The sequence below is a fragment of the Myotis lucifugus genome, unplaced genomic scaffold (genome assembly GCF_000147115.1).
Source record: "Myotis lucifugus unplaced genomic scaffold, Myoluc2.0 scaffold_7, whole genome shotgun sequence".
NCBI classification, from domain to species: Eukaryota; Metazoa; Chordata; class Mammalia; order Chiroptera; family Vespertilionidae; genus Myotis; species Myotis lucifugus.
Genome location: NW_005871055.1, coordinates 15,153,434 through 15,176,842, shown reverse-complemented (window position 1 = coordinate 15,176,842; position 23,409 = coordinate 15,153,434). Strand labels below are relative to the sequence as shown.

Genomic DNA, 23,409 nt, shown 5'->3' with positions numbered 1-23,409 from the left:
TCAGATGTGCAGACAAAGATGTGGACAGACTGTTGCCAAGCTCCTCCTACCTCTGGCTAAAGTAACTTTTGGGAAACTTAAAAAACCCAGTGCCCTTTTATTCCTCCTTCATTTTTCACCTTTCCCCTTTGAGAAGCCAAACATTAAAGAACAGGACATTCAAAAACACCAGCATATATTAGGTAAATTAGAAACAGACTATGCACAACCTAAGGAAAGGCTCAGAAAAGACATAAAAAGGCATTAAGTTTACACCTCAGGTTGATCCTCAGCATAGAGACAGCATCAAAAACAATAAACAAAAGCAGTGACAACAACAACAAAAAAGTAAACCCTGGGGGAGGGGGAGAATCTGATTTCCAGAGTTACCACATAATTAGATTCAAATGCCCAGTGTTCAACAAATAAATCACAAGGCATATAAAGAAATAGGAAAATATGACTCATTCAAAATAAAAATATATTAAAAAGAATTTGTCCCTAAAAGGACTTAATGGCAGATACAGCAGGTAAAGACTTTAAAACAATAATCTTAAGGATACTCAAAGAACTAAAGGAAGACGTAGAGAAAATTTAAAAAAAAATGTGTGAATGGAATGGAAATATCAATAAAAGAGAAAGAAACACACACACACATACACACACACAAAACCCACAAAGAAATTCTGAAGCTGAAAACTACAACAACTAAAATGTAAAATTTATTAGAAAAATTCAGAAGCAGAAAAAAATAATTAGTGATCTTGAAGATAAAAAAGAAAATGGAACCCTGGCTGGTGCTCCGTGGTTAGAGTATCAGCCTGCACTCTATAGGGTTCTGCGTTCAATTCCTGGTCAATGGAAAAAATATCCTCAGGTGAGGATTAACAACAACAATAAACAAATAAAAACAAACAAAAAAGAAATTATAGAACCTGAGGAACAGAAAAAAAAAAGATATTGAAGAAATGTAGAGTACAGAGATCTATGGGATAACACCAAATGGACCAACATGCACATTGTGGGAGTCCCAGAAGAAAGGGTCAGAGAGAATATTTTAAAAATAATAATGGCTGTAAACTTTCCAAATTTTAGAAAAGACATGAATATAAACATCCAAGAAGCTCAGCAAACTCTAAGAAAAATGAACTCAGACACATACCAAGACACATTATAATCAAACTTTCAAAGACAAAGGGCAAATACATTTTTCCAATTTTTAAATAAATATATTTTTATTGATTTTAGAGAAGAGAGAAGGATAGAGAGATAGAAACATCAATGATGTGAGAAAATCATTGATCAGCTGTCTCCTGCACTCCACTCACTGACCTGTGCCTTGACTGGAATCAGACTGTGACCTCCTGGTTCAAAAGTTGACGCTCCACCACTGAGCTATGCCGGCCAGGCCAATTTTTTAAAAAAATTGATTTTAGAGAGAGGAGAAGACAGAGAGAGAGAGAAAAACAATGACTGCCTGCCTCCTGCACATCCCCTACTAGGGATTGAGCCCGCAACACAGGCATGTGATGCTCTAAGGTGTCCAGACTAGGAATCCAACGAGCAACCTTTCGGTGCACTGGATGACGCTCAACCAACTGAGCCACACTGGCCAGGACCAAAGGGCAAATCTTGAAAGCAGCGAGAGAAGTCAGTCATCACATACAAGGGATCCTCAACAAGATTTCTGCAAATTTTTATCATATTTTGGAGACCGGAAGACTGTGGGCCAATGTATTCAAAGTCTTTTAAGAAAAAAACAGTTGGCCTCTTTCTGTCTCTGGCCACCAAAGGGAGAGGAGTTGCCGCCATGTCCACCCACATGAAATGGATACTCATGTACAACTGCTCAAGCTTCCTGGTCAAGAAAAAGAGATCATGGCTGGGTAGCACAGTTGGTTAGAGCCTCGTTATTCCGATACGCCAAGGTGTGGGTTTGATCTCTGGTCAGGGCACATACAAGAAGCAACCAATGAATACATAAATAAGTGGAACAACAAATATCTCTCTCACTCTCTCTCATCAATAAAAAAAAAAGAAATTACTTACAATAGGAAAAAGTTACATAGCACTGAATCCAAAAATCTGAAGGCCTGAAACTGCTTCCACTACAAGGGCTGATTCACCACAAGTTGGTGGGTGTGGAGCCCGCAGCCCATGACAAAGGTATGGTGGTCATTATGTAGTGGAGATCTGACCAGCAAAAGCCACCCTCCTCCTACTGTGGATCATCAATCAGTTTGGTTCTATCTTTTTTTAAAAAAATATATTTTATTGATTTTTTACAGAGAGGAAGGGAGAGGGATAGAGAGTTAGAAACATCAATGACAGAGAAACATCGATCAGCTGCCTCCTGCATACTCCCTACTGGGGATGTGCCCACAACCAAGGTACATGGCCTTGACCGGAATCGAACCTGGGACCCTTGAGTCCGCAGGCTGACGCTCTATCCACTGAGCCAAACCGGTTGGGGCAGTTTGGTTCTATCTTGACCTCTGATGTGAGGAGCAAAAAAATTGCTCCAGAACCACGTGAGCAGCAGACACGTGAGCGGCGCACTCTTGTCCAGGGAACATCAGCCCTGTGAGCAGCCTGCCTCAAGCCTAAGAGCAGCAGCCTCATGTGTCCTGCCCCTGTCCAAGGAGCAGCAGCTGTGTGAATGGCCCGCTTCCCCGTCCGAGGAACAGCAACCACACAAGCAGTCCGACCTGTCCGAGGAGCAGTAGCCGCACAAGCAGTCTACCTACGTCTGAGGAGCAGCAGCCCTGTGCAGCCCGCCCCCATCCGAGGAGCAGCAGCTGGGCACAGCCCGCACCCTGCACTAGTCCAAGGAGCAGCAGCTGCACAAGCATCTTGCCCTCGTCCTAGCAGCAGTAGCCGCACGAGCAGCCTGCCCAATCCGAGGAGCAGCAGTTCTGCGAGCGGCCCGTCCCCATTCAAGAAGCAGCAGCAGCCCACCCCGGTCCGAGGAGCAGCAGCCACACGAGCAGACCACCCACGTCCGAGGAGCGGTAGCCCTGCGCAGCACACACCGGTCCGAGGAGCAGAGCCACAACAGCCTGCACCTGCACGACAAGCAGGAGCCGGGTGAGTGGCACGTCCCCGTCCGAGGAGCAGCAGCCATGCATGCAGCTCACTCCCATCCAAAGAGCAGCAGCCTCGCAAGCAGCCCACCCCCGTCAGCGGAGCAGCAGACTTGCAATCAACCTGTCCAAGTCCAAGGAGCAGTAGCCCCACAAGCAGCCCACCACATCAGAGGAGCAACAGCAGCGTGCAGCCAGCCCCCATTCAAGGAACAGCAGTCAGGAGAGCAGTCCGCCCCAGTTCAAGGAGTAGCAGCTGCGTGTGTAGCCCGCCCCCATCCAAGGAACAGCAGCCTCGTGATCAGCACACCCTCTGTCTGAGGAACAGCAGCTGTGTGTGAAGCCTCCCCCCACCAGCCAGAGGAGCCACCACAGCTGTGAACAACACCCACCAGAGGAGCTGCTGCCAACTGAGGAGCAGCTGCTACCACAACTGCCCGAGGAGCAAACACAGCCCGAGGAGCCACTGCCACCCAAGGAGCAGCCCCAGAACGACTCAACATCTAGATATGTCGGTGAGATCAAACATGGGTAGAGAAAGAAAAGGAGGACTCACCAGAAACGCAGCTAAGTGAAACAGAGGTATGCAGCATGACAGAAAAAGAATTCAGATTAAGGGTCCTAGAATGCATAAACCAGATGGAGGAAAAAATCAACAACTTATGCAAGAATCAAGATAAAACGGATGAAAAAAATCAACAACTTATGTAAGAACCAAGAAGAAATGAAGAGTAATATAGCTGCAATAAAAAACACCATTGAAAGTATCAACAGTAGACTAGGAGAAGCGGAGGACCGAATTAGCGAATTAGAAGACAGGGAAACAAAACACACCCAATCTGAACTGCAATTGGAGAAAAAAATTAAAAGACAGGAGGAGAGCCTAAGGGAGCTATGGGACAACATGAAACAAAACAACATGCAAATAATAGGGGTGCCAGAACAACAGAAAGAGGAACAAGGGTTAGAAAACCTACTGGAAGAAATAATATCAGAAAACTTCCCTGAGGTGGGGAAGAAAAAAGTCACACAACTACAGAGAGTCCCAAGCAAGATGAACCCCAAAAGACCCACACCAAGACACGTCATAATAACGATGGCAAATGTACAAGACAAAGAGAGAATCTTAAAGGCTGCAAGAGAGAAACAGAGAGTTACCTACAAAGGATCCCCTATCAGATTATCAAATGATTTCTCAACAGAAACACATCAGGCCAGAAAAGAATGGACGGAAATTTACAAAGTGATGCAAAGCAAAGGACTGAATCCAAGAATACTCTATCCAGCAAGGCTATCATTCAAAATTGAAGGGGAAATAAGAAGCTTCACAGACCAAAGTAGGCTAAGGGAGTTTATCACCACCAAACCAGCAATACAAGAAATGCTAAAGGGACTGGTGTAAAAAGAAGAAATAAAAAGCTCAGAAAGAAAACAGGCACAAAAAATAGAAATGGCTACAAACAAGTACCTTTCAATAATAACTTTAAACGTAAATGGACTAAATGCTCCAATCAAAAGACATCAAGTGGCTGAATGGATAAGAAAACATGACCCATATATTTGCTGTCTACAAGAGACCCACCTCAGAATAAGAGATTCACACAGACTTAAAGTAAAGGGATGGAAAAATATCTTTCAGGCAAATGGAAATGAAAAAAAGGCTGGGGTAGCAATACTTATATCGGACAAAATAGACCTCAAAGTAAAGGCCATAACAAGATATAAGGAAGGCCACTTCATAATACTAAAGGGATCAATACAACAAGAGGATATAACCCTGATAAATATATATGCACGCAATGCAGGAGCACCCAAATACATTAAAAAAAACTCCTGGAAGATAACAAGGGAGAGATCAAAACAATACAATCACAGTAAGGGATTTTAATACACCACTGACATCACTGGATAAATCCTCTAGACAAACAATCAGCAAAGAAACAGCAATCCTAAATGACTCACTAGATCAGCTGGACTTAATTGACATTTTCAGAACACTTCACCCCAAAGCCACGGAATATACATTCCACTCAAGTGCTCATGGGACAGATTCAAAAATAGGCCACATATTGGGTCACAGGCAAAGTCTCCCCAAATTCAAGAAGATTGAAATCATACCAAACATCTTTTCAGACCACAATGGCATAATATTAGAAATAAACTACAATAAAAACAACCCAAAATACTCAAACACTTGGAAGCTGAATAGCATGTTATTAAATATTGATTGGGTTACCAATGACATCAAAGAAGAAATTAAACACATCCTGGAAACTAATGACAATGAAAACACAACAATCCAAAACCTATGGGACACACTGAAAGCAATCCTGAGAGGGAAGTTTATAGCTCTACAGGCCTATCTCAAAAAACAAGAAAAAAATGATAGTAAATCATCTAACTCTACATCTCAATGAATTAGAAAGAGAGCAACAAAAAAAGCCCAGAGTGAGCTGAAGGAAGGAGACAATAAAGATTAGAGCAGAAATAAATGACATACAGACCAAAAAAACAATACAGAAAAATCAATGAAACCAAGAGCTGGTTCTTTGAAAGGATAAATAAGATCGATGAACCTCTAGCCAGGCTCACCAAGAAGCAAAGAGAGAGGACCCAAATAAACAAAATCAGAAATGATAGAGGTGAAATAACAACAGACACCACAGAAATACAAATGATTATTAAAAAATACTATGAGCAACTCTACTCCAACAAACTAGACAAGCTGCAGGAAATGGACATATTCCTAGAAAAATACAACCTTCCAAAACTCAATCAGGAAGAATCTAAAAATCTCAATAGGCCAATAACTATGGAAGAAATTGAAGCAGTCATCAAAAAGCTTCCAGCAAACAAAAGCCCAGGACCAGACAGCTTCACAAGGGAGTTTTACCAAACATTCAAGGAAGAACTAAAACCTATCCTCCTCAGACTACTACAAAAAATTCAAGAGGAAGGAACACTTCCAAGCTCATTCTATGAAGCCAGCATCACCCTAATACCAAAACCAGGTAAAGACAACACAATGAAAGAGAATTACAGGCCAATAGCCCTCATGCACACAGATGCCAAAATCCTCAAGAAAATCTTAGCAAACCGATCCAGCAGTACATCAGAAAGATCATACACCATGACCAAGTAGGATTTATCCCAGGGATGCAAGGATGGTACAATATCCGCAAATCAATAAACGTGATACACCACATAAACAAATTGAAAGAAAAACACCGCATAGTCATATCAATTGATGCAGAAAAAGCATTTGACAAAATCCAACACCCATTTTTGATAAAAACTCTCAGCAAGGTGGGAATAGAATGATCATACCTCAACATAATAAAAGCCACATATGACAAACCCACAGCCAATATCATACTCAATGGACAAAAAATAACAGCATTTCCCCTAAGAACAGGAACAAGACAGGGATGCCCACTCTCACCACTCCTGTTCGACATAGTACTGGAAGTATTAGCCATTGCAATTAGACAAGAAGAAAAAATAAAAGGCATCCAAATTGGAAAAGAAGAAGTAAAACTGTCCTTATTTGCAGATGACATGATATTCTACATACAAAACCCTAAAGACTCCATCAAAAAACTATTAGACTTAATAAATGAATTTGGCAATGTAGCAGGATACAAAATTAATGCCAAGAAATCTATGGCATTTCTATACACCAATAGTGAACTTACAGAAAGAGAGACTAAAACAACAATCCCATTTACCATCGCACCAAAAAAATTAAGATACCTAGGAATAAACTTAACTAAAGAGGTAAAAGACCTCTACTCAGATAACTACAGGACGTTGACAAAAGAGATAGAGGAAGACATAAACAGATGGAAGAACATACCATGTTCTTGGATTGGTAGAATCAACATCATTAAAATGTCCATACTACCCAAAGCAATCTATAAATTCAACACACTTCCCATTAAAATACCAACGGCATATTTCACAGACTTAGAACGAACACTCCAAAAATTCATCTGGAATAAAAAAGACCCCGAATAGCTGCAGCGATCCTGAGAAAGAACAAAGTAGGTGGGATCTCAATACCAGATATCAAGCTGTATTACAAAGCCACTCTTCTCCAAACTGCCTGGTACTGGCACAAGAACAGACATATAGATCAATGGTATAGAATAGAGAGCCCAGAAATCGACCCGAACCAATATGCTCAATTAATATTTGACAAAGGAGGCAAGAACATACAATGGAGTCAACATAGTCTCTTCAATAAATGGTGTTGGGAAAATTGGACAGATACATGCAAAAAAATGAAACTAGACCACCAAGTTACACCATACACAAAAATAAACTCAAAATGGATAAAGGACTTAAATGTAAGACGGGAAACCATAAAAATACTAGAAGAATCCAAAGGCAACAAAATCTCAGACATTGCCGAAGCAATATCTTCACCGATACAGCTCCTAGGGCATTGGAAACTAAAGAGAAAAATAAACAAATGGGACTACATCAAAATAAAAAGCTTCTGCATAGCAAAAGAAACCATCAACAAAACAACAAGAAAACCCACTGCATGGGAGAACATATTTGCCAATGTTATCACCGATAAGGGTTTAATCTCCAACATTTATAGGGAACTCATACAACTTAACAAAATGAAGATAAACAATCCAATCAAAAAATGGGCAAAAGACCTAAATAGACACTTTTCAAAAGAAGACATTCAGAAAGCCAAGAGACATATGAAAACATGCTTAAAGTGACTAATCATCCAAGAAATGCAAATCAAAACAACAATGAGGTACCATCTCACACCTGTCAGAAAGGCTATTATCAACAAATCAAAAAACGACAAGTGCGGGAGAGGATGTGGAGAAAAAGGAACACTCGTGCACTGCTGGTGGGAATGCAGACTGGTGCAGCCATTGTGGAAGACAGTATGGAGTTTCCTGAAAAAGTTAAAAATGGAACTCCCATTTGACCCCGTGATCCCACTTCTAGGAATATATCCCAAGAAGCTAGAACACCAATCAGAAAGGATATATGCACCCCTATGTTCATAGCAGCACAATTCACCATAGCTAAGATCTAGAAACACCCTAAGTGCCCATCAGTAGATGAATGGATTAGAAAACTGTGGTACATCTACACGATGGAATACTATGCTGCTGTAAAAAAGAAGGAATTCTTACCATTTGCAACAGCATGGACAGTGGGCATCCCTGTCTTGTTTCTATTCTTAGGGGAAATGGTTTTAGTATTTGCCCACTGAGTAAAATGAACCCTTGTATACTGCTGGTGGGAATGCAGAGTGGTGCAGCCACTATGGAAAACAGTATGGAGTTTCCTCAAAAAATTAAAAATGGAACTCCCATTTGATGCAGTAATCCCACTTCTAGGAATGTATCTCAAGAAATCAGAAACACCAATCAGAAAGAATATATGCACCCCTATGTTCATAGCAGCACCATTTAAAATAGCTAAGATTTGGAAACAGCCTCAGTGCCATCAGCAGATGAGTGGATTAACAAATCGTGTTACATCTACACAATGGAATATTCTGCTGCTGTAAAAAAGAAAGAACTCTTACCATTTGCAAGAAACAAGACAGGGATGCCCACTTTCACCATTCCTGTTCAACATAGTATTGGAAGTGCTAACCATAGCAATCAGACAAGAAGAAGAAATAAAAGGTATCCCAATTGGAAAAGAAGAAATGTCATTATTCGCAGATGACATATTGTACATAGAAAACCCTAAAGACTCCATAAAAAAACTACTACATTTAATAAATGAATTCAGCAACATAGCAGGATACAAAATATCTATGGCATTTTTATACCATAATGAACTGACAGAAAGGGAAACTAAAAAAAAAAAAAAAAAAATTCCATTTACCATTGCAACAAAAAAATTAAGATACCTAGGAATAACCTTAACTAAGGAGGTAAAAGACCTGTACTTGGAAAACTACAGGATGTTGAAAAAAGAGATGAGGAAGATATAAACAAGTGGGAGAATATGCCGGAAGCCGGTCCATCCTTGCTGCTTGACATAGTCGCTGCAGGGAAGAAACATCTGTACAGATGTTTGAAGGGACCTGGCGTATATGGCATACTGTTCTTAATGTTTGCTCACCTTCTTGGTGCTATGTGTTTTAACCAAGGTCACCTCCCCGAGAAAGGTTGTTTCCCCAGGTAGGGATTTTTCCCTGAAGTTACGGAGGGAATAAAACCCCTTAACTAAATGCCAGGTGGGTAGTTAATCACTCTAACTACGAACAATCACCCTTAAGCTACATAATCTTTACTCCCTGGAATGGAGATAAGAAACGCCCTAACCTTTGGAATAGAAATTGACAGGATTAAAATCAACTGGTATAAATACAGAAGTAACAAGACAATAAAAGACAGAACTTGGCTGGAGATCCTGGCTAGAGATCCTGGCTAGGCTGCTGATCAACTGAACGCTGTCTCCGTGTCATTCCTTCTTCGCCGACTCCGTCCACACCTTTGGGGACCCCTGGACCTGCTGGGGTTGGACCCCAACAAGAATATATCTTGTTCATGGATTGGTAGAATCAACATCATTAAAATGTCCATACTACCCAAAGCAATCTAGAGATTCAATGCAATCTCCATTAAAATGCCTATGGCTTATTTTACAGCCCTCCAAAAATTTATATGGAATAAAAAAAGACACCGAATAGCTGCAGCAATCCTGAGAAAGAACAAAGTTAGAGGGATCATAATAACAGATATCAAGTTATATTACAAAACCACTGTGCTCAAAACTGCCTGGAACTGGCACAAGAACAGAAGGGAACAGAACAGAGAACCCAGAAACTGACTCAAGCCATTATGCTCAATTAATATTTGACAAAGGAGGCAAGAGCATACAATGGAGTTAAGACAGTCTCTTCAATAAATGGTGTTGCGAGAAATTGGACAGATACATGCAAAAAATGAAACCTAAATAGATGCAACCTTTTGTTGACATAAGCAGTATGTATTTACGGAGAGCCCAAAGTGTGTATTCCGAATTTAACTGCAAACATACTTTGTTCTTAAGAGCTTTAAGATATGGTTGAGAAGGCCCATTTAACAGAATGACAAAAAGAACACATAATTAGAAGGTCAACTGTACAGCACACAGTCTGTAATCATGGTGGAAGCAGGAGCTGCAAAGGTCAATTCAGACCTGGAGGCTTTTGCACTCTTGGCAAAACTTCACAGGAAAGCCAGCAAAAGAGGATAAAAGGAATCTTACTAGCCACCAGATATAGGCTCTTCTGAGACATAAAGGGACCTGGGTGAGGGACAGGAAGTTTAGTTTGGCTTATGTAAATTGTGGAGGAAGAGGACTTGTGGGAGAGTACAGGAAAGGCAGGTTATAGCCACCAAATAACTGTGGATGTTTATGTACTTACTAGAGGCCCAGTACACGAATTCGTGCACGGGTGGGGTCCAGCCAGCCCACCCCTATGGGGACCCATTGGGCCAGGCTGGCCAGGGGGAGGGGCTGCGGGCAGTTGGCCGGGCCCCCTATCCGTGTGTTGGGGGCTGATCAGGGTGCAGGCTGGCTGGGGGTGGGGAGGTGCAATTGGGGCCTGGATCAGGCCAGTTGGCTGCTGCAGTGTGCGTCATAGCCACCAGTCGTTCTGGTAGTTTCACTGTTCCGTGCTGGGCTTTTATATATATAAACTGTTAAAGAAGAATGGGTTGTGATCAGATCCTAGAAGGCCTTGAATGACAACTCTAATGTTATTTTGAAGGCAGTAGTGATCCCACAACCCTGAAAAGGGTAGGATCCAAAAATGAATTGTCCTGCCAACCACACAGGGTTCCTCCACTCTGGATACAGTGGCAAGATGGACTTCCCTGAGTCAGTATCCTTAATCTATCATTTAAAGCAGGGGTGGGAACATCCAGCCTGCAGGCCATATAAGGCCTGAACAATCATTTGGTCTGGCCCTGCCAAGGCATTAGGGGTGAGTTAATTAAATGATTGACCAAATAGAGCAGTCTAATGTTTAAGTTGATAATTTTGTATGGCCTGTGAATGATGTTATAAAATCCAAATGGCCCTTGGCAGAAATAAAGGTTCCCCACCCCTAATCTAAAGCTTTGCTGGCCTGGCAGGTTTGTTTAAGTGGTTGAGAAAGAGATCACAGTTCGATTCCCGGTCAGGGTACATGCCTGGGGAGTGGGGGGAAGAGGGGGTTGTGGGCTCGATTCCTAGGGGGGGGGGGCGTTCGGAAGGCAGCTGATCAACAATTCTCTTTCATCTTTTTAAAAAATATATATATTTTATTGATTTTTTACAGAGAGGAAGAGAGAGGGACAGAGAGTCAGAAACATCGATGAGAGAGAAACATCGATCAGCCGCCTCCTGCACACCACCTACTGGGGATGTGCCCGGAACCAAGGTACATACCCTTGACCGGAATCGAACCTGGGACCTTTCAGTCCGCAGGCCGACGCTCTATCCACTGAGTCAAACCAGTTAGGGCTCTCTTTCATCTTTGATGTTTCTGTCTCTCCCTCTTCCTTCCTCTCTCTGAAATCAATAAAATCATATCTTAAAACTTTTCTAATGAACATTCTACAACTATTTTGATACACTCATTAGATGAGTGTTTCCTTCGAGAAGCTTTAATGGAGAACTGACCCCTCTTTCAAAAGATTTTTGAGAACACTTAAAAAGCATCTTTCATAATGGACCATTCTCCAGAAGAATATCCACAGATGTCCAAACCCATATAATAATGTTATTTTAGTACTAATAATACAAGCATTATTTCATTTAATCCTGACATATGAAGTAGAGACTATCATAACCCTCATTTTATAGATCAGGGGTCCTCAAACTACGGCCCGCAGGCCACATGCAAATACAAATATTGTATTTGTTCCCGTTTTGTTTTTTTACTTCAAAATAAGATATGTGCAGTGTGCATAGGAATTTGTTCATAGTTTTTTTTTTAAACTATAGTCCGGCCCTCCAAGGGTCTGAGGGACAGTGAACTGGCCCCCTGTTTAAAAAGTTTGAGGACCCCTGTTATAGATAACCTTGCTAAGAGACTTAGAGAGGATAAATAACTTTCTAAAGGTTGTGTGTAGCTCATTTAATGGTGGAACCAGGACTTGCCCAGGTCCCTCTGACTTCAGGAAACATGCTCCTGGCCACACTGCCCTTGAGTTTGTAATCCAAACTCAAGGGTTCCCATTTTTTGAAGTGGCTGATTCGGACAATAAAACCCCATCTCTGTGGTTGGTGTAGAGGTTGTGAGAACTCCCAACTTATTTGGGAACTTTCTGTTAGCAACATAAAAACTTTCCAATGTTGTATTTTTGGTAGAAATGGAGAAGAGGAAGTCACTACCATTTATTCAACAGCTTTTAAGGTCACTATTAAACTGTACAGAGATTTTATACCCCTAATTAGTACATCTCCTTTAAATTCCAATTGATTTTATCTTTCCAAATCTTCCAATATTCATATGTAATCCATAGAACCACCATTTGGGCACGCTATATTTACAAAATACAGTTAAATGACAAAAATATTAAATTTAAGGCTATGGCATTAATTAATAAACATGATATGGACAAATACCACATAAAAATCACACAGCAAAAAATTAGAAAGAAACAAATATACTGAATATATTACTTTTCAAAGTAAAAAACATACATAAATATGGAAAGCATTAAGAAAAAATTTTATTCCTTTATGCTACATCTTTTTTTTTAAAATGTATTTTATTGATTTTTTACAGAGAGGAAGGAAGAGGGATAGAGAGTTAGAAACATCGATGAGAGAGAAAACATCGATCAGCTGCCTCTTGCACACCTCCCACTGGGGATGTGCCCGCAACCAAGGTACATGCCCTTGATCGGAAATCGAACCTGGGACCTTTCAATCTGCAGGCCGATGCTCTATCCGCTGAGCCAAACCGGTTAGGGCTATGCTACATCTTAATAGGCCAATCATCCAAGCCAAATCTTTCTTTGAAAGAATTTTAAAAGATAAATTATATTTTTATGCAACTATAGGGAACAGTGTATTAGTAAAACAATACCTTATGTTAAGCTATAATATATTCTAAGCACTTACTGTTTATCATAATCAAATTATTACAGATTTTGAATAACAGTTTATGTGCTTTTATAGAGAAGATGACATGCTGAATTTGAGATAATGTATAAAAAATTGTATTTGATGAAGTATTATTCCTGGCTATGAGACAATTGTGCTTTGGCAGTAAATTGATTTGGGGAACAGAGATATAATAAAGAAGCCAAAGAGGGGAAAACAAATAAAAATTATGTGGGTGAACTTTTCAATACACTAATTGATTCTGAAGAACCTCTTCCTGCGGGTGCAGAAAAGAACATATAAAGTTATTGTTTTCTGTTGTATGACAAATACCAAAAGAAATAATTTTTAAAAAGTCTAATTTTAGTGAAGTACTTAGTACTTGATGTTTGAATAATACATAGTAATAAAAACACTTTAAAGTTTAATACCAATAAAACAAATATATTATTGTGATATATGCTAACATGCATTAATGAAGAAAAAGGCACAAATCTTTTATTTTCTTCCTTACCTAAATCAACCTTAATTATCTTAGTTAAACTGCATACCTCAAAAATCTGTAAGAGAAAAATGTTAGCCCTGGCTGGATGATTCAATTGACTGGAGTGTCATTCCATGCACCAAAATGTTGAAGATTGGATTCCAAGTCGTGGCATATACTTAGGTTGTGGGTTTGATACCCCGTTGGGGCATGCAAGGGAGGCAACTGATTGATGTTTCTTTCTCACATCAATGTTTCCCTCTCTTTCTTTCGCTCTCTGAAATCAGTAAAACATATCCTCGGGTGAGGATTAAAAAAAAAAGAAACAGAAAAATGTTAATGATTTGCTAAAGAGTAGGATCCTAAGAGTTTTTAAAAATTCATATTGTGCATATAAAGTTACTTGGGACATAAAACATTTTAAAATGTGTTCATTTTAAGTAGAACTCCATATTTCTTGGGTTTACATGCAAATACAAAAATTACAGAAGTAGGAAATTTTTAGGAAAAAATATCTACACTTTGCCACAATAAAATAAATACAGGAGAATACAGAAGCCAATGGAATAATAAACTTGTTTCCTAAGTTTTAATTTCATTTATATCCTTCCAGATCCCAAGTACTACTTTATTCCTTCATTGGTTCAACAAATATTTGCTGACCACTACCCTCAACCAGAAACAGGATACAACAGGGTTCTAGCAAAGTTCCAATCCCCCAAATGTTCAAAGTCTAGAAAGAGAACCTGGAAGCTACACACAGGAGAAGGGCAAGATTCTAGACATCATGGGGAGAGATTTTAAAGTCTTAAACAGGAAATGACATAAGCTATAGAATAGGCTTGTGGGGGAGAGGTAAAGCATGTTACTGTGACTGAGAGCATAGCATTTGTAATCCGTATTAAAAAATGTGGGCAGAAGTTTGTAATGTGGGCAACTGAGTAAGGAAAGTAGTTGCACAATTAATGTGCAAAGTGCTCAATAAATACTAATTTTTTCTTCCTTCTCAAAAAACTTACCTTTCTGCACGAATCACACCACTGTAGTAGGGGGGATCCCAAGGCATTAATTCCTACAATGAAAAAGTTCACTGTTATGAAAGCTATCGACTATTTCACAACTTTTATTAATAATTTAGCTAGTTTATAAGATGTAAACCAGTTATTATATCAGAAAAGTTCTATAAAACCCTAAAAATTCATGACTTGGCAGGAAATACCTGCCTCTTTATTTCAACTTTTCTGTAATCAATGAGTGAGAGTTATAAGTAAGGCATAATCCCAGAATTTGGGGAAAAGGTAAACAAATATCATTTAAAAATATAAACTAATAAAAGTCAACATTAATAGATTAAATCAGCCATGTTGAAATTTCTCCCAAAATATAATCCATAAAACATAATGGAGGTAAGATTAGTGTATTAAAGGTAAGATTACGTTCTTTCTAAACCTAAGCAAGAAGCTTAGGGTGGATCCCCAAAATGAAAGCAACAATTTAAAATGTAACTAAAGCAGAATTAACTCTAATCTTAGCAAAGAAAATATGTCATGGAGAAATGCTATAATAACACTGTTTTTGATGACTGGTACGGAACAATGAAAAAGACAAGCATGGATACCTGAAGGATCATCCTCCCCACAAACTACACAGGTGACAAAGAGTGTTTCAGAGGCAAGGCGGCGAAGTCAGACTGCTTGGGTTCAAGTCTTTGATCCACACTAGTTTTAAGACTTGGAAAACTTATTTCTGCTCACTGATGCTTTCTTGTTCTCCTCCTACGTGACCTGATCTCTTCCAGGCTATACCCTGAACCCACCTCCTCCGACTGTCCCCCTCCCTCAGTCTACTCTGGCTGCACTGGCCTCCCCATGGCTCCCTGATCACACAGGGCAGCCTCCTGCCTCAGGCCCCTGCACCTGCTACCTCTCTCTTAGAATGGCCTTCTCTGTGCTGTCTCCATGGCATACTCCTCACTTCTTCCAAGTTTTTGCTCAAGTCCACTTACTGACCAATACGTATAAAATAGCAACCTCCGTCCCCTTTTCTCTGCATTATTTTCCCTATAGCCTTTATTCACTTTATATTTTTATTTAAAAATTTTAATGTTGACACTGTAGATGTCTCCCCTTCCCCTCTCTTTACCCACCTCCAAATATACCCCCTCCCTCTCCCTTGGCCTTCACCACACTATTGTCCATGTCCATGGGGTATGGATATATGTTCTTTAGCTAATACCTTCACCTTCTTTATTCAGGGCCCTCCACCTCCTTTTCCTCTGGCACCCGCCAATCTGTTCCCTGTATCCATTGGGCCAGTTCCATTTTGTTCATAGGTTTATTTTTTTCATTAGATTTTACATATTAGTGCAATCATATGGTATTTGTCTTCCTATGAATGGCTTATTTCCTCTAGCATAATATCAGTACTCTCCAGGTCCTTCGATGCTGTCACAAAGGGTAAGAGTTCCTCCTTTTTTACAGTGTATAGTATACTATTGTGTAAATGTACCACAACTTTTTTATCCACTCATCTGCTGATGGACACTTGGGCGGTTTCCAGATCTTGGCTATTGTAAACAAGTCTGCTATGAACATATAAATGCATATATTATTTCTGATTGGTGTTTCGAGATTCTTGGGATATATTCCCAGAAGTGGATTGCTGGGTCAAAAGGCAGTTACATTTAATTTTTTGAGGAAACTCCATACTGTTTTCCACAGTGGCTGCAACAATCTGCATTCCCACTAATAGTGCACTAGGATTTCCTTTTCTTCAAATCCTTGCCAGCACTTGCTGTTAGTTGATTTATTGATGGTAACCATTATGGCAGGTGTAAGGTGATAACTCATTTTAGTTATTTGTTTTTTTTTAAATCCTCACCCAAGGATATTTTTTTTCATTGATCTTGAGAGAAAGAGTGGAAGGAAGGGAGGGAGAGAGGGAGGAAGAGAGAGAAAGAGGACATCGACTGGCTGCCTTCCACATGTACCCTGATCGGGACAGGGATCGAGCCTGCAACCGAGGTACGTGCTCTTGACAGGGAATTGAACCCATGACCCTTCCATCCATGTGCCAACACTCTAACCACTGAGCAACTGGCCAGGGCTCGTTGTATTTTTTGAAAAAAACAGGGTCTGAGACGGGGTGGGGGGGGGGGTGGAGAGCTAAAGGGAGGTCTTTAAGGAGGCGTGTTCATAGCACAGAAAGACCAGCCACAGCAGTGAATCAGGGACAGTGGTGGGAGGAAGGCCGGGCACAATGGGGGATGAAGTGAGGAATTTATCTCATTGTAGTTTTAATATGCATCTCTCTTACGATTAGTGACCTTGAGCATTTTTTCATATCTATTGGCCATCTGTATGTCCTCTTTGGAGAAGTATCTATTCAGGTCCTGTGCCCATTTTTTTTTATTGGATTGTTCTCCCGTTGTTGAATTGTATAAATTCTTTATATATTTTGGAAATTAACTCCTTATCAGATGTATCACCGGCAAATATGTTGTCCCATACAGTGGGCTCTCTTTTCATTTTGTTGTTTGTTTTTCTGTGCAGAAGCTTTTTAGCTTGATGTAGTCCCACTTGCTTATCTTTTCCTGAGTTTCCCTAGCCCCCAGAAACATATCAGGAAAAATAGTGCTGTGAGAGATGTCTTGAGATTCTACTGCTAATGTTTCCTTGGGTTTTTATGGTTTTGTGTCTTACATTTAAATCTTTTATCCATATTAAGTTTATTCTTGTGTATGATGTAAGTTGGTGGTCTAGTTTCATTTTTTTGCATGTATCTGTCCAATTTTTCCAACACCATTTATTGAAGAGACTGTCTTGACTCCATTATGCTCTTGCCTCCTTTGTCAAATATGAATTGAGCATAATGGCTTGAATTGGTTTCTGAGGTCTTTGTTCTGTTCCATTGGTCTATATGCCAGTTCTTATGTTAGTATGAGGATATTCTGATTACAATGGCCTTGTAGTAGTTTGATATCTGATATTGTGATACCTCCAACCTTGTTCTTTTCCCCAAGATTGCTGTGGCTATTCGGGGTCTTTTTTTTTTTTTTTAATTTTCTTTCATTGCTTAAAATATTACAAAGAGTAGTATATATGTCTCCTTTTTTTTCCCCCTTGGCCTTCCCCCGGCCTCCCCTAACCTCCAGTGTCTTATGTCCATTGGTTTATATACATGCATACAAGTCCTTTGCTTGATCTCTTACCTTCCCCCAACCCTCCCCGGTCTTCCTGCTGTAGTTTGACATTCTGTTTGATGCTGCTCTGCCTCTGTATCTATTTTTGTTCATCAGTTTATAATGGTCTTTATTATCCATAAATGAGTGAGATCATATGGTATTTTTCTTTCATTGACTGGCTTATTTCACTTAGCATAATGCTCTACAATTCCATCCATGCTGTTGCAAATGGTAAGAATTCCTTCTTTTTTACAGCAGCATAGTATTCCATCGTGTAGATGTACCACAGTTTTCTAATCCATTCATCTGCTGATGGGCACTTAGGCTGTTTCCAAATCTTAGCTATGGTAAATTGTGCTACTATGAACATAGGGATGCATATATCCTTTCTGATTGGTGTTTCTAGCTTCTTGGGATATATTCCTAGAAGTGGGATCACGGGGTCAAATGGGAGTTCCATTTTTAACTTTTTGAGGAAACTCCATACTGTCTTCCATAGTGGTTGCACCAGTCTGCATTCCCACCAGCAGTGCAAGAGTGTTCCTTTTTCTCCGCATCCTCTCCAGCACTTGTCATTTGTTGATTTGTTGATGATAGCCATTCTGACAGGTGTGAGATGGTACCTCATTGTTGTTTTGATTTGCATCTCTTGGATGATTAGTGACTTTGAGCTGTTTTCATATGTCTCTTGGCTTTCTGAATGTCCTCTTTTGAAAAGTGTCTATTTAGGTCTTTTGCCCATTTTTTTATTAGATTGTTTATCTTCATTTTGTTAAGTTGTATGAGTTCCCTATAAATGTTGGAGATTAAACCCTTATCGGTGATAACATTGGCAAATATGTTCTCCCATGCAGTGGGCTTTCTTGTTGTTTTGTTGATGGTTTCTTTTGCTATGCAGAAGCTTTTTATTTTGATGTAGTCCCATTTGTTTATTTTCTCTTTAGTTTCCAATGCCCTGGGAGCTGTTCTGGAATTTTTTGTTCTAGGTCTTTGAAATATACCATTGGTATTTTAATAGGAATTGCATCGACTCTATAGATTGCTTTGGGTAGTATAGCCGTTTTAATGGTGTTAATTCTTCCAATCTATGAACATGGTATATGCTTCCACTTATTTGTATCTGCCTTAATTTCTTTCTTCAATGTCATATCTATAGCCTTTATATCCCCATATGGCACAGCACATGTTTATTTTTTCATGTGTTGTGCTTTCTTCCCCTAAGCTTCATGAGGGCAAGGAACTTGTTTGCATTTTCCCCTATTATATCCTGGTGACACCCTGAACACCGCCTGATACTCAGTATTCACCCAATAGCTATTTGGTGACTGAGTGAACAGCACCTCCCAAACAGGATTGCTTAATGCACTTAAACTGTTAAACAGAACACCTGGCATTGAGTAAGAGCTCTGTAAAGGTTAGCTTCTATCCTTATTACCATTATCCTTCAAATTTCACTTTAGATATTATCTCCTTGAACAATAAGGTACTCTTTCTCATATTCCATGATCATATGTCTATCATGGATGTACACCAACATAAGATACTTGTAGGTTTATTTTATTTTTCTAGTCCCTGAGTGTTCAGTTCCTGGCACATATTTCCTCCAACAGATGATCATTTACTAACTGATGGTATAGAGTGCAGGCTCTAATGATACAAAAAAAGAAAAAAAAGGACATGACTCATGCCAAGGGGCCAATAATGTTGCAGGCAGTAGAAAGATAAGTGGGTCAACAATCTGAGAGCATCAAAACAAATGGTATATCTTGTCTGTGATGTTGAACCATTGACACAGAGCCTAGGAGAAAGGTATTTAAATCGCAATGGAGGTGAGTTGAGTTTTGAAGAATAGGATCACTTAATCCAGATGAGAAAGGGGAAAGGCATCCCGGTATATGATATTTGTAAATTATTGGAAGCTAACTACCATAGTTGCTGGCACATAAATGTCAGTTAGAATTAAAGAACAAAAGAATTAAAGAACAAGGGAAAGCAAAGCTAAAGTAAGAGAGTGCAAAAGCACCATACAGGTATTAGTAAAGAGCAAAGGGCACTAACTTGGCTGATAAGTACAGCAGAAAATAAGGCTAGAGAATCAGGTAGGGTCAAAATCACCAAAGGCTTGATGGGGAAAAAGCTAAGAAACAGGAAGAATTACATGGAGTGACAGAAAAAATGTTAAACAAGAGAGTGACAAGATCAGATTTGCATGGAGCAACAGAAAAATGTTAAACAAGAGAGTGATAAGATCAGATTTGCGGAGGAAACCAAGATGGCGGCATAGGTAAACACCGGAGTTTGCTGCCTCGAACAACCACTTCAAAAATACAACTAAAAGACGGAACGGACATCACCCAGAACCACAGGAAGGCTGGCTGAGGGGAAATTCTTCAACTAGAAGGAAAGAGAACAGCATACCGAGACTCAGAGGAGGCGCAGTGTGGAAAATACAAAGGTGCGGAGGTGCACGCGGAGCGGGCTGGTGGCTGAGGGCGCGGTTGTCGTTTTCAATTGGGAGGGAGTCCCAGGCTCTGAGCTCCAGTTCTGGGGCGAGTCTCTAGGGACCCAGACTCAAACGGGAGAAGCGGGACTGTCTGGCATCTGTCGGAATGCGAGGGCAGCTTTCTCTCCGAGGTTTGCAGCGGTTACTGGGACTCTGAGAGGCAGAGCCTCTGGGGACGGGACAGAGAGCAGCCAGACTGCTCGCTCCGCCCGCCCTGTTGATCCCGTGTGACCTGCCCCGCCCAAGCCTGCGCAGAGCCATTTGCCGGATAGCTCAGGCAAAGGCTAGATTAGCACCTCCCCAGAGGACAGAAGTTTTCCCACTGCAGACACAGCTGATTCTCACAGCCAGTTGGCCTGGAGGTCAAATCCCCCTAGTATTAACTACAACAATCAAGGCTTAACTACAACAAGACTGCGCACAAAGACCACTAGGAGGTGCACCAAGAAAGCATAAAAAATGTGGAGACAAAGAAACAGGACAAAACTGTCAGTGGAGGATATTGAGTTCAGAACCACACTTTTAAGGTCTCTCAAGAACTGTCGAGAAGCCGCCGATAAACTTATTGAGATCTACAAGAAATCTAATGAGACCTTAGATGTTGTGATAAAGAACCAACTAGAAATTAAGCATACACGGACTGAAATAAAGAATATTATACAGACTCCCAACAGGAGACCAGAGGAGCGCAAGAATCAAGTCAAAGATTTGAAATGCGAAGAAGCAAAAAACACCCAACCGGAAAAGCAAAATGAAAAAAGAATCCGAAAATACGAAGATAGTGTAAGGAGCCTCTGGGACAGCTTCAAGTGTACAAACATCAGAATTATAGGGGTACCAGAAGATGAGAGAGAGCAAGATATTGAAAACCTATTTGAAGAAATAATGACAGAAAACTTCCCCTTCCTGGTGAAAGAAATAGACTTACAGGTCCAGGAAGCGCAGAGAACCCCAAACAAAAGGAATCCAAAGAGGACCACACCAAGACACATCATAATTAAAATGCCAAGAGCAAAAGACAAAGAGAGAATCTTAAAAGCAGCAAGAGAAAGAAACTCAGTTACCTACAAGGGAATACCCATACGACTGTCAGCTGATTTCTCAACAGAAACTTTGCAGGCCAGAAGGGAGTGGCAAGAAATATTCAAAGTGATGAATGCCAAGAACCTACAACCAAGATTACTTTATCCAGCAAAGCTATCATTCAGAATTGAAGGTCAGATAAAGAGCTTCACAGATAAGGAAAAGCTAAAGGAGTTCATCACCACCAAACCAGTATTATATGAAATGCTGAAAGGTATCCTTTAAGAAGAGGAAGGAGAAGAAAAAGGTAAAGATACAAATTATGAACAACAAACATGCATCTATCAACAAGTGAATCTAAGAATCAAGTGAATAAATAATCTGATGTACAGAATGAACTGGTGATTATAATAGAATCAGGGACATAGAAAGGGAATGGACTGACTATTCTTGGGGGGGAAAGGGGTGTGGGAGATGCGGGAAGAGACTGGACAAAAATCGTGCACCTATGGATGAGGACAGTGGGTGGGAGTGAGGACGGAGGGTGGGGTGGGAACTGGAAGGAGGGGAGTTATGGGGGGAAAAAAAGAGGAACAAATGTAATAATCTGAACAATAAAGATTTAATAAAAAAAAAAAAAAAAGACCAGATTTGCTTTTTAGAAAAATCCCTCTGATGGTGATTATTTAATTCATTAGTTTCTATTTCAGGTAGGTGCTGAGTACATACTCTGTGTCTAACACTGAGCTAGGTTCATTGCGAGGCACTCAGAATCCAGGATGGTTTTGAAGGGGGCCTGACAAAAGGCTAGAAAACCAGTTTGGCAACAATATGGGTGAGTAGTAGTAATAATGACCTCAACCAGGACTATGGCAATGAGCCTGAAGAGTAGGGAACATGGAGTTCTCAAGAAGGTAGAATCTATAGGACTTGATAACTGATTATAAAGGGTTGGGGGAAATTCATGTGGAGGGCTTGCTGAAACACAAGATTGTGGGACTTTAGACTCAGTGAGCCTCAGATGGGGCTGGAAAATTTGTACTTCTAGTAAGTTCCCAGGTGATGCTACTGCTTCTGGTCCAGAGAACACACTTTGAGAACGACTGTTATAAAGTAAGTCCAGGTTCCGTCTTGGGGAAGAGAGTGAATAGCGGAACCATTCACCAAAACACATTCTTTGTGAGAAGATGGGCATTTAATAAATAAATGCCTGCCAAATAACCTTCATCAATGACTATATAACCATCAGATTGTTGACTCACTTATCAGAGCCTGCCAGGAGGTCAGGGTTCGATACCCGGTCAGGGTACATGCCTGGGTTGTGGGCTCCATCTCCAGTAGGGGATGTGCAGGAGGCAGCTGATCAATGATTCTATCTCATCATATATGTTTCTTTCTCTCTCTCCCTCTCTGAAATCAATAAAAACACATTTTAAAAAAATGTCTAGGGAGAATAGTTTCAAGTCATATTAGCTTTTAAATTAGCTTTTGGCAACACATTTTATTTTTTCGTTTCTATATTCTGACCCATTATCTGGTTTCTTAAGTGGATTTGCCTACCTAAGCAACGTGTACAGATGACTGTTATTTTGCTAGATACAATTCCTACCATAAATTAAGAAATTGATATGCTACTCTAGAAATAGGTGAATTTAATAGCATTAATCTCTTTCTGAGTGGCTGCATCTGGGAAGCTGATACGACAACACTGAAGGAACAATGGCATAGACAACCCCAGCAATCCTGTAGCGCCCTCAAAACATATGGGAAGCAGGATCCTAATACCTGGAATACTATCCCTCTCAGGGCACCCCAATCACTTGGCCAGCATTCTCACCATAAAGACATGTTAGTTTGCATTATAACATCATGTGATCCTTTGATCTTGGGATTGAAAAAAATACAAGTATTTTTAGAATGGGTATACTTTGTCATTCATATTGATTTGAGTTCCACAAATTAGCAAACAAGTAAACTGCAACATTATCACTGATGGTTAAAACTGTCTCCTGCCAGATCAAGCATACACCTAGGCTCCTTTAAGGCTGCTTCAAACAAAGAAGCCAACTTTCTACAG

The 23,409-nt window shown here is 40.2% G+C and overlaps 1 protein-coding gene across 1 annotated transcript in view; it reads right to left on the bottom strand.

Moving 5' to 3' along the window:
* Positions 1–23,409, bottom strand: part of MIPEP (mitochondrial intermediate peptidase) — a 227,067-nt gene that overhangs the window by 129,112 nt on the left and 74,546 nt on the right. Inside the window, exon 11 of the mRNA XM_006083649.3 lies at positions 14,643–14,695. Coding sequence (XP_006083711.1) covers positions 14,643–14,695 — 53 coding nt within the window. The remainder of the gene's footprint in view (positions 1–14,642; positions 14,696–23,409) is intronic.